The 15,642-nt window shown below is 43.9% G+C and overlaps 1 protein-coding gene across 1 annotated transcript in view; it reads left to right on the top strand.

The window, feature by feature from the left end:
- The window catches only part of RSPO3 (R-spondin 3), a 102,945-nt gene extending 98,760 nt beyond the window's left edge, over positions 1-4,185 (top strand). The window contains exon 5 of the mRNA XM_050949878.1: positions 3,044-4,185. Within this exon, the coding sequence (XP_050805835.1) occupies positions 3,044-3,237 (194 nt within the window). The 3' untranslated portion in view covers positions 3,238-4,185. The remainder of the gene's footprint in view (positions 1-3,043) is intronic.
- The last annotated feature ends 11,457 nt before the right edge of the window (positions 4,186-15,642 follow it).

The raw sequence follows: 15,642 nt of genomic DNA, 5'->3' as shown, positions 1-15,642 counted from the left end.
CTCTGAGACCTGGGTGCACATTCCACAAGTCACCATTTCATTTCTGCTGTCCTTCACACTGTGTGCTGATCTGCCATTCAGGGAGCACCCGGTGCTGCTAACATTTATATTTGTTTTGTCTGGCCATCAGAAATCATTTGGAGTAATTTTGGATATTTCGAGTTTCTGAAGTAATAGAAGAGAGACTCAGTTATTCATCCATATTTAACTTAGGAAGTGTAAATATCTTAACTTTCATCGGAATCTTTTATCAACTAGAACCTGTCACGAATGGACTGATTGGGAAACAAGCCAGGAAACTTGGCATAAAGCTGTGTGACTTTCCACGACTTCCGTGACTTCTGTAGTGGCCCCGCAGCCAGCCAGACCGGCTGCTGCTGGAACAGCCTGTGGCCAGCCGTACCAGCTGCTACTTGAGTGGCCCCAGGCAGCTGGCCCCGCGGACTTCCTGAGCAGTTGCCAGTGGGGCTATCCCCGGGGACCACCTCAGCAGTGGCCGGTGGGGGCTGGCCCCAGGCATCCTCAGAGCAGCGGCACCCCAGATGGCTTCTACAGCAGCATCCCCCTGGAAGCTCCCCAAGCATTGCCACTCCAGGGCCACCCAGATAAGACTTAGTCATGGTATTTATAGTAAAGATCATGGACAGGTCACAGGCCATGAATTTTTGTTTATTGCCTGTGACCTCTCCATGACTTTTACTAAAAATACCCCTGACCAGCGGGGTATTATCACCTAGGCCAACAAGTCCTAGGCCTAGGGCAGCAGATTTGCAGGGTCAGCAAATTTGCTTGCACCCCTTCCCCAACTCTGCCCCTTCCCCAAATCCCTGGCCCGCCTCCTCCCCCAGGTGCACCACACTTCTCTCCTTCCACCTCCCTCCCAGGCTTGCCACGCAAAAGCACTGGGAGGGAGGGAGAAGCGAGTAGCATGCTCAGAGGAGGCGGAGCAGAGGTGAGCTGGGGCCCGCAGGCACGGGGAGTAACCCAGTGGGGGGGGAACCAGTCCCAACTCACCTCCACTCCAACGCCGACATCCCCCAAGCACGCCGCAACTCCCCTTCTCCCTCCCAGGCTTGCCGCACAAAAGCGCTGGGAGGGAGGGAGGAAAAACGATAGCGGCACACTCAGGGGATAGCGGAGGTGATCTGGGACCGGCAGGTGCTGGGAGTAACTCTTGGAGGCGGGGGAGGGAAGTGCTCCCTGCTCCAGCTCACCTCCACGCCACTCCACCATCCCGCGAGCACACCACAACTCTCCTTCTCCCCGCTCCCTCCCAGGCTTGCCATGGGGGAGAAGAGGTGAGCTGGCATGGGATGGGGGCAACAATTTTTTAGGGCCTAGGGGCAGCAAATTTGTTAATCCGCCACTGCCCCTGGCTAAATTGTAGCCTTAACTATGTTAAGGCTATGTATCAAGCATGGGCTACAACATACCCCTCCTCCTTCATTCTCTAGCCTTACTCCTTGCCTCTCTCCCTAACCTCCAAGAAACCTTTCATGCTGTTCTGTCTCCTCCTCCCTTAGTCTGACACTGCTGACCTGTTCTCTCATCTTTCCTTAGACTGAAACTACTCCTTCCCTCCATCCTGAACTGGCTTTCAATCCCGCACAAGTTACCAGAGACACCTTTATTTTCATGCCTGGGCTGTACTTAGTTCCCTATATTGGTCACCCTCTCCATTGCAGACAACACACAGATCTATAACCTAGTAACCGGGTTTGGTTGACTCTGTTTTCCAGATACTGATGTCAGGAAACCCAGGGTATTTCTAATGATATACAGTTATGAGACCTGGACTAAAGTATTTTTTGCTGTAATAAGCAGTGATTGTTGTTCTCAGCATACAATATTTGCTATGATGCCATAAAACAGAGTTAACTAGGTGTTTTTCAATACTGCACAAACAGTGACATTCTCCCCTGTGTAGGCAGCTAGCACAAGGCTCATATCTTACTTACACCTCAGTTAAAATACTGTTTTGAAGCATATGTGGGATTCTTCTGCATATGGGTAAATTTCAGTCTCAGGGCTCAGTATATGGACCAATTCTCACATACAAAGAAAACACTCAGCTTTAAGTTAGTGTGTAAAGCCAAATTTAACTGTCAGTATTTCATATGTGGAGCAGTTTCTAATGTAAACGTAAGAAATAGAAGAATAAATGCATTGCACATCTAATTCACAGCAGTAGCAATCTTTTAATATTCTTTAAGGGAACAAAAACTTTACTCATGAGACCCTTGATGGTAACAAAAGCCTCAGAGTTCTACCCTCAGAGATATTTAAGGAAATAAAGCAAAGTGATTGAATTCATCAGGTTTGTATCAATGGGTGAAAGGTTCAGCACTTAAGATGTTAATATTTTGTCTTATTATGGTCACATACCAGTGCTGGAGTCAATATTATTCAAGGGAGTTCTCCCTGCAGGGAAGGAAATCCTCTGCAGGAGAGGGAGAATTTTAAGACTGTGGATCCCAGATCTTCTCCTGTGCTGAGCAGAGCTCTGGGACAGAGATGGGGAATAAGCAGGGAGCCAGTTACAGCTCCGTGATTTACTAGCCACATTTGCTCAGGTTCCCGGCTCAGGCATAAGTTACAGCATCCTAGGGAGTGCTTTAATTTACATCAGCTGGAGCACACACCAAATGAGAATTGTGGGAGTGCAGGTCATTCTGCCATGCTCACAATGACCTCTGTTGGGGGGCAGTTGGCATAGAAACCAACTATGCCGGCTTTGTACCAGCTAAGAACTTCCCCTACACAAGAGGAATTCTCAGCTGTCTGGTTATGGCCAGACTCCAGGCACTTTGTTCAACTCAGGGATAGAGAATCTGGCCCTAGGCCAGGACTTTACCCGATGACTTGATTCACAGATGGATACCTATGATTGCTCTCCAGACGACTGGGTTAATGTTTGGTTTTAACTCTCAGCATCATGAGCTTGTAATAAAGGGTGATTTTTCAGGCTGTGGCAAACTGACGGGATTCAAAGACTGGGATGGTCTGAGTATTGCTTATAATGTGCCATGTATTTTTATTTCAGGGAAAAAAAATAGAGATGAGAAAGGGAAAAGGCCAAACAAAGAAGAAAGTAGGGAGACAAGGCAGGAAAACAAAGGCCGAGAATCCCGAAGACAAAACCGAGAACAGCGGGAAAACAAAAACAAAATGCAGCCGAAGAAAAGAAAAGCCCAAGATAAACAACAGAACCCAGTACCCATCAGCACTGTTCACTAATGGCCTTACCTGATTGTTTTAGACTTATGATGCTGCTATCTCAACCAGATCCCCGTGACAGATGCTCAAGCCATTCAAACCACAAATGGACAATGCTATCTGTGATTGTTAAACCTTAAACAACATTCCAAATAGTTCCTAAATTCTCCAGGCAATCATAGTTTATTAAAAAGACTGACATGAGCCAAGAATAAAAAAAAAATCTAAAAAAGGGATACTTTAAAACTGTTACATTATATGCTGCCATGCATCTGTAAAAGGCAATTAAGAAATTTTGTATATACTTATTAATAGGATATAAAATATAGCAATATAATGAATGACATCTGGATGAACAACCTGCTTCCTCTGTAAAATATTTGTCAAGCTATTGTTTAAGCAAAGTATGAGACAAGAGAGATGTCTAAATCAGAGACAAAGTATCCCATTGTATATCGTACATAAATATTCAGAGAGGGGCAGGAGGGAAACCATTTTTCAAGAGCCAGTAGGAATCTAAGGTTTGTCACCCTGTGGTGGATCTGAACTGGACTACCCTTGGGTTCCCCAGTACTTGTTCCAGACTCATGTGAGAAATGCCAGGGGGAATGCCTGCAGGGTGTTGAAAGTTAAAGAAGGAAAAGAAGTGGAAGCAACTGCAATTTCAGAGACTGACGTTCCTAAAGGAGAAGTGGTGGCGCTTTGCTCATATAGCATTCTTAGCTATGGGACAACACAATGTTTTCTGGTCTAAACAGTGGTACAGTGCATGCTGTTCTATGCTTTTTATAACTATGTGTAACTTAAATCTACATTTCAAATCTTCCAGTGAATGACAAATCATATTTGTAGGAGACAATGCTGAGTTAATAAAGAACAGAAAATAGACCACGGAAATATGTGTCTTTCACAGTCGTGGGGGTTTTCTTCTTCTTTTTTACTGGAAGAATCTACTGCTTTATAATCAGATTTATGAAAGTCATGGAGAGAAAGGGATACTACATCTTTAACAATGTATATGTAGTGAAAGAGAAGCCACTACAATAAATATATTTGTGGATAAAGTTTGGTCCATTTTTGTTTGCTTGAAAATCATGATACAGATGCTCCACTTATTCCCTTTGACATAGCCAAAGTGAAATTCACCACTTGTCAGAAGGCCAGAAAAGGCCCAAGCACCACTTGTGTCCTGCTTACACCCTAGTTTGAAGGCTATAGTGATCTGTAAGTGGCGGGTAGGCTTTGTGCTGGCTCTCTGCTCAGGGATGGATTTTATCCTTACAGAATAATATAAAGATGGAAAATACCTAACAGGACATTAGTGAAATCCTTACCCCATCAAAATCAATGACAAAACTCTCCTTGATTTCAGCAGAACCAGATTTCACCCCGAGAGTCCAATCCAAAAGCATATTGAAGTTAATAGAAAGATTTCAGTGGCATTTGGATAAGGACCTTGGTAATGCAGGATTATTTCCTACATTTTCTTTGGGGCAGGGACCACCCTTTTAATTCATGAAGAGTCCCAACCACAAAGAGGCTATGATTCCCGACTGGGGCCTGTGGGTGCTAATACAATGCAAATATTTAATAATAATATTTTCCCATGCTTTGTCCAGTTCTTCAAGTGTCCCAGCTGCTGGCACTTTCGCCATTAATTTGGGAGGTTATTACGCAGATTATAGAAGTCTTTATTAGGAAACGTTCTCTGATATTCAGCCTGAGTAAGGCATAATGCCTCAAGAGATCCCACTGGAGCAGTGCATCTCCATAAACCTCTACCTTGAGCAGCGGCTAATGAGGCATAAGTTAACCGATTGGGTATTGTTGCCTTTGTATCTGATGTCAAGTCCCTAGTTACCCCCTGTTCACTTATATTCCAAGGGTTATCTTGGCGCTACCACTTTCCCAGTGTCTCCCTTTCATCAAATATCTATTTCATATTATTATTCCCCAAGTGTGCTAGCTTCCATTTTTCAGATGCAGGCTAATCCTGTTATTTCAGTTAGACATTTCTAACCACTGTGGGTGCCAAATTCTGCCCCCTTCTCTGTAGCCAGTGCAGAATGGGAGTCAGGATTTGGAAAGCACATGTGGGATGTACGTGTGTGTGCCAGCCATTCTCTCCTAGACAGAGGAGCACACAAAACACAGAGGCTAGCTCTGTGGCTTGGGAGGGAGGATTCCTTCCCCCATAGCCAGTCATTGTGGATACCCCCAGATAAAAGCCTGACTAGTTAGGTGACATAATTGTTCTGAGATTTGACCATAAGCCCCTCTGTATTATTCTCTGTCTCCACTGGTATTTGGCTAACTTCCTAATATAATGGCGACTGGAATAAACATGTGGTTTAGCTTTTCTTCCAAAATACTAACGACAATGTTAACTAAGGCTGAGCCACGTACCATTCCCTGTGACTCTATACCTAGCACTTCCCCCGTCTTGACACATCCCCTTTATAGTATGTTTCATTCACAGCCCTTCAGATAATTTTCATGCAAGCTAATACTCTACTTTATGTGGGTTCTTATATCATGCTCATCACCATTGTATCTAAGCTCCTTCCAAGAGTGCATTAAACGTCATAACTAATATCTATCAAGTGTGGTTTGTTCTCATTCTCTCTCTAGACATATTACATTTGCTGCTTAGATGGAAAGAGAAGAGAGAACCTGGTACATTCCTCCTTTAGAAATTCTATTCAACAGGCAAATCAATGCTTTGTTTAAAGAGGGAAATTGCCAAGTTCAAGCAGTTAAGAAAAGAATGGCATTTTAAAAGTAAGAGTTAAAAAAAGTCAGGTGGGCACCATAAGCCAAGACTATTGTTCAGGGGTCAGCAACCTTCAACATGCAGCCCATCAGGGTAATCCGCTGGTGGGCCTTGAGACATTTTGTTTACATTGATGTCCGCAGGCACAACCTGTCATAAACAGATAGCTAAGGGTTAATGTCTCTTTCACCTGAAGCACCTGACCAGAGGACCAATCAGGAAACCGGATTTTTTCAACTTTGTGTGGAGGGAGTTTGTATCTGAGTCTTTGTTTTCTGGCTGCCTGCTTTCTCTGAGCTTTGGAGAAGTAGTTCTACTTTCTAATCTTCTGTTTCTAAGTGTAAGGACAAAGAGATCAGCTAGTAAGTTATATGGTTTCTTTTCTTTGGTATTTGCATGAATATAAGTGCTGGAGTGCTTTGATTTGTCTTCTTTTTGAATAAGGCTGTTTATTCAATATTCTTTTAAGCAATTAACCCTGTGTTGTATCATCTTAATACAGAGAGCACATTTGTATGTATTTTTCTTTCTTTTTATATAAAGCTTTCTTTTAAGACCTGTTGAAGTTTTCTTTACTTCAGGAAAATTGAGTCTGTACTCACCAGGGAATTGGTGGGAGGAAGAAATCGGGGAGATCTGTGTGTTGGATTGCTAGCCTAATTTTGCATTCCCTCTGGGGGAATAGGAAAGTACTTTTTGTTTCCAGGATTGGGAACAGAGAGGGGGGAGTCTCTGTGTAGTTTCACAGAGCTTGTGTCTGTGTATCTCTCCAGGAGCACCTGGAGGGGGGGAAGGGGAAAAGGATTATTTCCCTTTGTTGTGAGACTCAAGGGATTTGGGTCTTGGGGTCCCCAGGGAAGGTTTTTCAGAGGGACCAGAGTGCCCCAAAACACTCTAATTTTTTGGGTGGTGGCAGCAGGTACCAGGTCCAAGCTGGTAACTAAGCTTGGAGGTTTTCATGCTAACCCCCATATTTTGGACGCTAAGGTCCAAATCTGGGACTAAGGTTATGATACAACCCCCCATAGCTTCCAGTGACAGCGGTTTCCCGTTCCCAGCCAACAGGAGCTGCAGGAAGTGTTGGCCAGCACGTTCACGCATATCTTTGTATATCAGTTAGACACAGCATCAATCGTTATCAGGCAACAGCTTCTGTTGAGCCAGCAGAGGGAGCACAAAACATGCTTGAGCAGTTTTCCCAAAAGTTAGTTCATTTTATTTACATATTTCTCAGTGATGGAATGAGAGATTTTAGACACCAGAGATATTGAGAAGCCTGAGTATTTTCCATTTTGGGAAGGCAGCTCAAATTTTGAGCTGAAATCTGTTGACAATGCCCCTTTAAAAAATAATAATTGAAAAATTAAGAAAACAATTGGATTTTTTCTTTTACAAGATCAGTCAAAACTTTGGTTTCAAAGCTGTATTGTTTTCAAATTACTAGCTTAATTTGAGCAGGGTACAGTGTGCTACCATGCGTTCATGAGTCATTCAGTCAGGGATGAGGAAACGGATAGATTTATACCTTTGAGCAATAACTGACCTGCCATAGCATGGTTTCACCTCAGCAATCTAAAATATCCAAATGCCTCTATCAGCACTAAGTCCCAGATGATACACCCTCTGCTAAAACATGGGCTCCTTGAAATAAGACCATAGAATATGAATTGTAGAAGAGATCATACCATACCCAAGTCATTTAATATATATCTGGTTGGAAAGCATACTTTAGTACGATATTAAATAGAGTTGGTCAGGAATTTTCCAGTGAAGTCATTTTTTCCATCAGAAAATGCTGATTTGTTGAAACCGAAACTGTTTACAGGAAAGAGTCAGTTTCAATAACAATCCTGATTTTAAAAAAAATCAGTGTGTCCCATTTTGACATTTTATTAATGCAAAGTGTCATTTTTTTATTTGAAATTTTAGTTAATTTATACTAAAAAGGGCAATTTCTTTTTTAAAGAAAGGCTGGAATTTAAATTAAATGTTTTGAAATGCTCAACATGAAATGTTTCAATTGACCGATCTGCATAGTTTTCCAGATTATTGGTGTGTGAAAAGTTTTTTACTTTCTTGTTCTGATTCAGAAAAGGAAATGTTTTTTGAAATCTCAAAACTTTCTCACATGTTGGGAAACCCATTTTCCATCTAATATTTAAAGGAGAACTTCACTGTTAGAGTGTTCTCATTCAGTTGAGATGTTAAACCAAGTGTTTCTTATCTTTTCTCAAGTGGTTACCCCAGTGGAAGTTAAAGATCCCATGAGTGTTTTGGAAAAGAGAAGATAGGTAAAATTTTCAAGAGCACCTAATTTTGGAGCCTAAATCCCATTTTCAAAAGTGACATGTGCACTTAGGAGCCAAAATCTCATTGAAAGTCAATGGAAGTAAAATTTTTAAGTGCCTAGTCATTTCTGAAAATGGGACTAAGGCTCCCAAGTCACTTTGACACATGTAAAAATGTTACCCTAGAACTACATAGTAGTACTCTAGTAGTCAGCACTACAGCCCATTGATTAAACAGAATCTAATGTCTAAGGCTGAATGTGTTATAACTGTGGTTGTGCATACAATGCCTAACCATGTTTGTCTACACAGCCATTGCGCTACCAGTATTATGGGGAGATGACAGAATATAGTGAAGAACTGTCAGCAGTAGGGGCGGCTCTATGTTTTTTGCCGCCCCAAGCATGGCAGGCAGGGAGCTTCCGCCGCTGAAGTTCCCCCGAAGCCGCGGGACAGGCGGATCTCCCACAGAAACACTGCCAAAGGCTCCTGGACTGCTGCCCTCCCGATGACTGGCATGCCTCTCCCCCTGGTTTGCCACCCCAGGCACGCGCTTGCTGCACTGGTGCCTGGAGCCGCCCCTGGTCAGTAGCCCTGGATGCATCCTGTGAGGAATGGGGTGAAGAATCACCGCTGTTCTGGTCTCCACACTCCTCAATTGGAAAGGAGGGGTGAATAAGTTCAGTAAACCTGGCCCTGGAACTAACATGTGGTACAGCGGCATAGACTGCTGCCCAGAGGAGAGATGCAGCCAATAAAAGGGCAGCTTGAGCTGGGGAGGAGGGCATGGAATCTGCCCAAAGAGGGTAGTTAGAGAAAGCTGTGAGAGAAGGAGGGAAAGAGAAGAGGTTGGATGTTGAGCTAGTGGATGAACCAAAGCTGGGGTAAGAGGCAAGAGGTTAAAATAAAAGACGAACAGGAGAATGAAAATAGGGGACTGGGAAGTGAGGAGGAGAAAAGAAGGAAAATAGGAAAGGTTTCAGGTCAGGAGAAGCAGAAAAAAAACAGACCTGGGTATGTGAGCAGGCACTATTAGAGAAGAGAAGTAGTAGTGAGAAATAAAATCTACAGATGTGCTGGAGAGAGAGTATCAAGGGGAAAAAAATAAAAGGAAATATAATCAGCGAAAAAGGCAATTGATCAAAAGCTGTGTTAGATGAAAACAGATCCTGAAAACAGTAACGAGATACCCGCCCGCAAAGGACCTAAAGTACATGGACCAAGAGAATGACTGTTTGAACATCTATTGAAGGAATACAATTCAAAGGTATCTAATAGACATGTGAGGCCCCACTAGGAGAAGAAACCCCACTTGTGAATAAACTCAGTGCAAAGATGTCAGCCACAGGAACACCGAAGCTAAGGAGCACTTCAAGCCAAAGAGAAGCAAAGAACAGGACACCAAGAGTGGAGCAGGACTTACAGCCAAGGAAAGGAAATGTTGATTCTTCTGTGAAGTGACACAATATATTGTTGAGTAGTCTCTTTTGCTCTTGTTTATAACAATGCATTTGGTATTAACTGCACAGAGTGAGGAAGAGTAGCATGTACAAGTTTGTAAAGGCAACCTTTACAAACTTGTACATGCTACTCTTCCTCACTCTGTGCAGTTAATACCAAATGCATTGTTTATTATTATAAGTAATAAGAACTTGGTAACATATTATATTATTTATGCATCTGTTACAATTGAGGTTTTCCCTTATAAAGTTTAAAAAATGTAAAATGATTCTTTTTGTCTTGGTTTGCCTCTGTCTCTCCTCTCAGTTAGCATAGCCTAGCCTAGCTGGGTCAGTGCATAAGGACCTGATCAGGAGGAATGGAGGACCAGGAAGAAGTACATGCCACAGGTGGGATAGAAAATTTGGTGTGAGCAACACAGATGAGACATTTTTTTAATGTGGAATTTTATTAACATTTAACATGGCTGATGGTATTTTTTTCCTGAAAATTTCTATTGCAAAAAGAAAATCCTAGCCATCACGCTTGACTCTAACCCCCAACACCCTGCTATGATTTTGGCAGAATCACTCTTAGCTTTAAATCCAGGCCTGGTATCTGAGCAAGTAATTATAAATTATGAGTGTTATACATTTTTTTCCCTGACACAAAACTAGTGGGCTTTTATTGGTTGGTTTTGGCTTTTTTCTTTAGTGGTCAGACATGTTAGTGTGTGACACTGAATTCCTCAGCTACATATCTCTCAGATTTTTTTCCTTGGGTCATCCATTGAAGCAGCTGAAAAGATGCTGAAGTCTCATCACAGAACTTCTGCCTAGCTTCTGAAATCTTTTGTGGAACCCACTCATCCAAAAAATGCCTTGTTTTCCAGTTTCATGACAGAATCATGTCATATAGAAAATGAAGGCTGTAAACTTTTGATATTTATAAGGATTAGATTAATCAAATTTTGATCCATTTGTGGCAGGGTAGATAACTCTGTCAAGGGATGTCCAGTCACATACAGTCAGCAGGGAGCTTACACCGCAACTGCTACAGTCTCTCTGACATCTAACCCACAAAAGAGGTTTTGTCAGAGTCCTTTGGGCTACCCTGGCTCCCAGGGCAGTTTGACCTAGCACGCAGGGTAGGTCGGGCTGCCACTCAGGATCTAAGGCCCTCAAGCAGGGTACAGCAATAAATCAACAGTCTGCCCTGCCCCAGCCCTCAGGCAGGGCAAAGAAGCAAACAAACAGTATGGGGTGCTCAGGCCTTCAGACAGGGCAGAGAAGCAGCAAACAGTCTGGGTTGCTCAGGCCTGCAGATGGGGCAGAACAGCAAACTCACAGTCTCAATAGTCTAGCATTCTGACTCAGGTGAATCGTAAACAACCACAAGCCTCTAGGCCTAAGGTAGGGAGAAGCTGCCACGCTGGTGTGAAGTTGGCAGCAGGGGAAGACGGGCCCAGGCCCACCTGCTCCACCAGGTCCCAACCCAGAGCCCTAACAGTGGCACTGGGGTCCCATCACTGGGTCAGCAGGGATCCCACTGAAACATGCTGACGAGTCTCCTGGTCCTACAACCAGACTAACATCTATTTCCCCTTTCCCTGGGCTGCTTCCTACCCAGTCTCCCAGTACAGCAATCCATGGGGTTTCTGGGGTCATCTGGAGGCGAAGTCCACCGTGGCCCAGTCTCTTCCCAGGTCTCTGCCAGCCGGTGTCCATATGGGGTGCAGTGTGACTGGCCTCTGTGAACTGGGGCTCCCGCAGCTTGGGTTGGGGGGGCTAACAATATGCATCCACCCTCCTCAGTGGTCCGGCCCAACTGAGCTGGGCTGCTTCCCTTTATACCTTGTCTCCAGGCTGAGCATGCCCAGCAAGGATGGATGGCCATGGCTTCCTCTGTCTGCAAGGCACAGTTAACCCCTGTGGGGCCAGTGCAGGATAAACACACCCCTTCACACCATGTGACAATACAAATAATATACGAAAATCTTATATAATGTGTCAAATATATCAAATTGGAGATGGACATTTAATGATCAGAAAAGCTAAAATTACTGCACATGCATACACACAACTACGATCAGCAGTATGCAACTATATTCGCAGGTCAAATCTTGAGCTCCTTACCATGCAGACTCCTAATGGAATTAATGCCTTAGTGAGGACTGAGGAAGAACTCAAGGTAGATCACTACCCTCATGGGGAAAAAATGCAGCTGATGAGGAGGAGGACAAAAACTCCATGAAATTCCTCTCATGAGTTCACATCAAAATATTCCATTATGGGTTGGGGATGCCCTACTCATCCAATGGGATGGGCAGGCCCCAGAATCTGAAATCACCGTGGATATGGATGGATCTGACATAGACCAGTCAACAAACACATTTTCTCTCTAGTGTAAGCCAATTTTTGTAGGTGTAACGGATTGTACCAGATCTTTGTGACCCCCCTATTGGATGCCCTGCTGCCCCCTGCCTCAGGAAACAGTTATCTGTGAAGAAAAGAGAAACCATTTTGGAAACCAGCGAGATCTGGTCTTCTAGCAGCCGGAAGGGCCGCAGACCAGCAATGGTGATTCAAGGCCCAGTATGCTGAAATAAAAGCAGCTGCCTGGTTGCAGAAAATCAGTTCCTAGCTGGAGCCAAAGGAGAGAGGAGGGGCCAGGCCTGTTACTGGCCCAAATCAGTGGCAGGGACTAAGAAAGAATCCTGCTCATTCAGTCCCAGAAAGGGAAGTTAAACCAGAAAGGATAAGAAACTATTTTGTTTAGAATTGGCCCTGAAGAGCAAGATCCTGTTTCTATTTTTTGTTTGTTTTTCCCTGGAATGGGTTTGGAGTGTATGACCTGACTGGAGGGCCAAGTCGCAGAAGACCCATAGAGGCCAGATGACAGCCCTCAGGGATTGCTGCTAGCTGAAGAGAATGGCAGCACCATGAGTCAAGGGCCAGGGGTGCTCAAGAGGTGAGTACAACCCACCACAACATGCTAGCACACACAATTTCTGTTGTGCTTCGTTGACTTCCTGTACGCTCAATAATATTATTGGCAACTTGGCCTATCTTTTTGCAACAGGTACAGAGGATTGAACTTGAAGGGACAAATTAAAAGGCAAAGAGCAAGTAGAAGTGAAAACAGTAGTGCATACAAGCCATGTCCCCTAATAGTCAGGGAAACAGAGCTCAGCCCACCCCAAAAGCATTTTTTTCTCACCACGGGGCACAATCTGTCTATCTGCAAGATGGCTAATATATCTTGAAAACATTAAGCATCTTGTTCTGTCATTAAATAAGGGCTAGACCCTGCTCCCACTGAAGATGCAATGGATCAGAGTTTCAGCTGAGGCCAAGGGATGCACAGTGCAACTCAGGAGAAAGGTGCAAATTTGGCTTTAAACCATTTTTATTGAGCCCCCAAAACCTGGGACCACTGTGCACCAGGCTGACAGCTGCTTTAAAATACCCTAACTGCCAATATCACCAACAAGGCAACTGAGGACCTTTGTGATGGAGAAGAGTCCGAAGCATGTTCCCTCTTCCCCAACCATGCCTCTTACATGGGAAGGGAGTGATGTAAGAACTATTACAAAGGCTTCATACCGCTCACTACACTGGGTGATATTCCCATGGCCAGTGGAGCTATGCAAAGCAACCTTAGCACAGGGGAAAGTGTGGACTATTGATTTAGCGGGTACAAGACTGGGCCCTGAGACACCGAGCTAAATCATGGTAGTAGAAGGACTGACACTTTGTTTCGTGAATCCATAATAGTGTTTTAATTAGATTTTTAATTTTGGAAATACAGATGATTGTTCTCCAGTGCATAGGCCAGACAGATAATGCTTTCTTTGTTGCAAGTCTGCCAGGACACAATGCTTTTTTTTTATAATAGCGACTAGATAATTTATTTGCACAGAGGGAGGTAGTTTCACTGGCTAGTTTCCTATTGTTTGGAAATAGCATCATATAGATATTACAATAAGCCTTCTATTACTGGATAAATCAGTTTAATCAGGCGTGAACATGGCTCATGCACAGCTACAATTACCTATTAAGTTATGGGCACTGGCAGTTCACAATACTGCCCTTTCATTTTGTTTTGAGAAACTGAATTCCTTAATTTAAATACATTCAGCCATCAACAAGACTTCTATTGTTAGAGAATATTATGGTAATTATTCTATTACTGCGTTATTCCACCTTATTGCACTAAGAGAGACAGTGACCAGATGGAAATTTTAATGTCCCTTGTGTACATTGGAGAACGTATGAATTCCCCTCATCTTCAAGGAATTTTCATGTGTAGTTCTCATTAACTCTAATGGACATCTCAGACATGTAAATCCACAGAACCTGATCCTCCACTAGGTACAAATTTAATAAGCAGCACCAAAGGGTCTTAGCAGGGGCGGCTCTAGGCATTTTGCCGCCCCAAACATGGTAGGCAGGCTCCCTTTGGCAGCATGCCTGCGGAGGGTCCGCTGGTCCCGCAGCTTCAGTGGACCATCCACAGGCACGCCTGCGGGAGGTCTGCCGAAGCCGCAGGACCAGCGGACCCTCCGCAGGCAAGCTGCCGAAGGCAGCCTGCCTGCCGCCCTCGTGGCAACTGGCAGAGTGCCCCCAGTGGCTTGCTGCCCCAAGCATGCGCTTGACGTGCTGATGCCTGGAGCCACACCTGGGTCTTAGCAGCCCTGTACAGTGCATAGCAGTAACAGACCCTATTATCAGCAGCATCTCTGTTGCTTACAAATACTTTGAAAGAGTATTGCCCCTTCTCACTCCTTACCCCCTAACAGTTTTCTGATGTGTAAGCATCATTCCCACTAGGAAATTACATTAAAATATTATCAGATCACTTCCATCACCCTACTCCTCTGGCTTCATATTTATTTCAGGGTCCCATTCAATTATATTACTTTCTTGTTTTTCAGACTGGTCATGGATTCACCCCAGTTTAGCTCAATGACCCTCTTTCTTTCTGCTGCTCCTGCTGCCAGGGCTGGCCTTAATCAAAACTAAGACCAATCAGGACTTCAAGCTCCAACAGTAGACTCAGTAACTCTTCATCCAATCTTCTTCCTCCAGCAGCAGGACAGAAGAGGGTGGCCTCATGCCTTTGGGACATCAGGATGAGCTGTTGATCTGACTTAACCCCCTTGTGTAAAGTATGAGTGGAAGATTATTTTAGCTCACTGAGCTCTCTCCTCCCCGTCCATACAGCACACATGTACATGAATGCCAACAAGGTTGTGGAATTATAGGGAGGTAGCATCTGTTAAGAATGATTCAAATGATTTGTTTAGAGGCCACAAAGTGACAATTACAAGTTCTGGCAGATGCCAGGCGGGAAGGAGAAGGAATGTTCATTCCTCCCCTGCAACTAGACCTGTAACAGTCTGAAACTCTGCCTCCACTCAGTGAAAACAACTTCCAACTCTATTAATGTTGTACATTTCTATAGCATCTCCCACACAAAGGGTTTTAAACACACTAATTTATTAGTCCCCACAATATCCTGGTGAAGTAGGTAGATATACCTATTTATTAGATGAGGCAACAGGCACAAAGAGGACAGAAAACTTGTTCAAGTTCACAGCTAGGAACAGAACCCAGATTTCATGATGCCTAACCTTGTGCCTTACTCACAAAACCATCCTTCCTGTCCGAGTCATTCTAACAAGGATAATGGAAGCTTTGCCAAGTTCTTATGTGTAACTTGGTTAATGAAGATGCTTGACAAAATTTGGCAGTTGTTTGCAGTGTTAGTCAAGTATGTCTGGTAAGAAATTTGCCTGCTGAATCTACGGTCACCTCCATTTCTTCCTTTTGATGATGCTGACTTGTGCACAATGCATTATGGAGGAGAGGAGCTAACATGGAGCCCTCAGCAGCTCTGTGCTGGGAGGCAAGGCTCTGGGCA

The sequence above is a fragment of the Gopherus flavomarginatus genome, chromosome 4, assembly GCF_025201925.1.
Source record: "Gopherus flavomarginatus isolate rGopFla2 chromosome 4, rGopFla2.mat.asm, whole genome shotgun sequence".
Lineage (NCBI taxonomy): Eukaryota > Metazoa > Chordata > Testudines > Testudinidae > Gopherus > Gopherus flavomarginatus.
The sequence above is the reverse complement of the archived record's forward strand: the minus strand, read 5'-3'. Positions and strand labels throughout refer to the sequence as shown.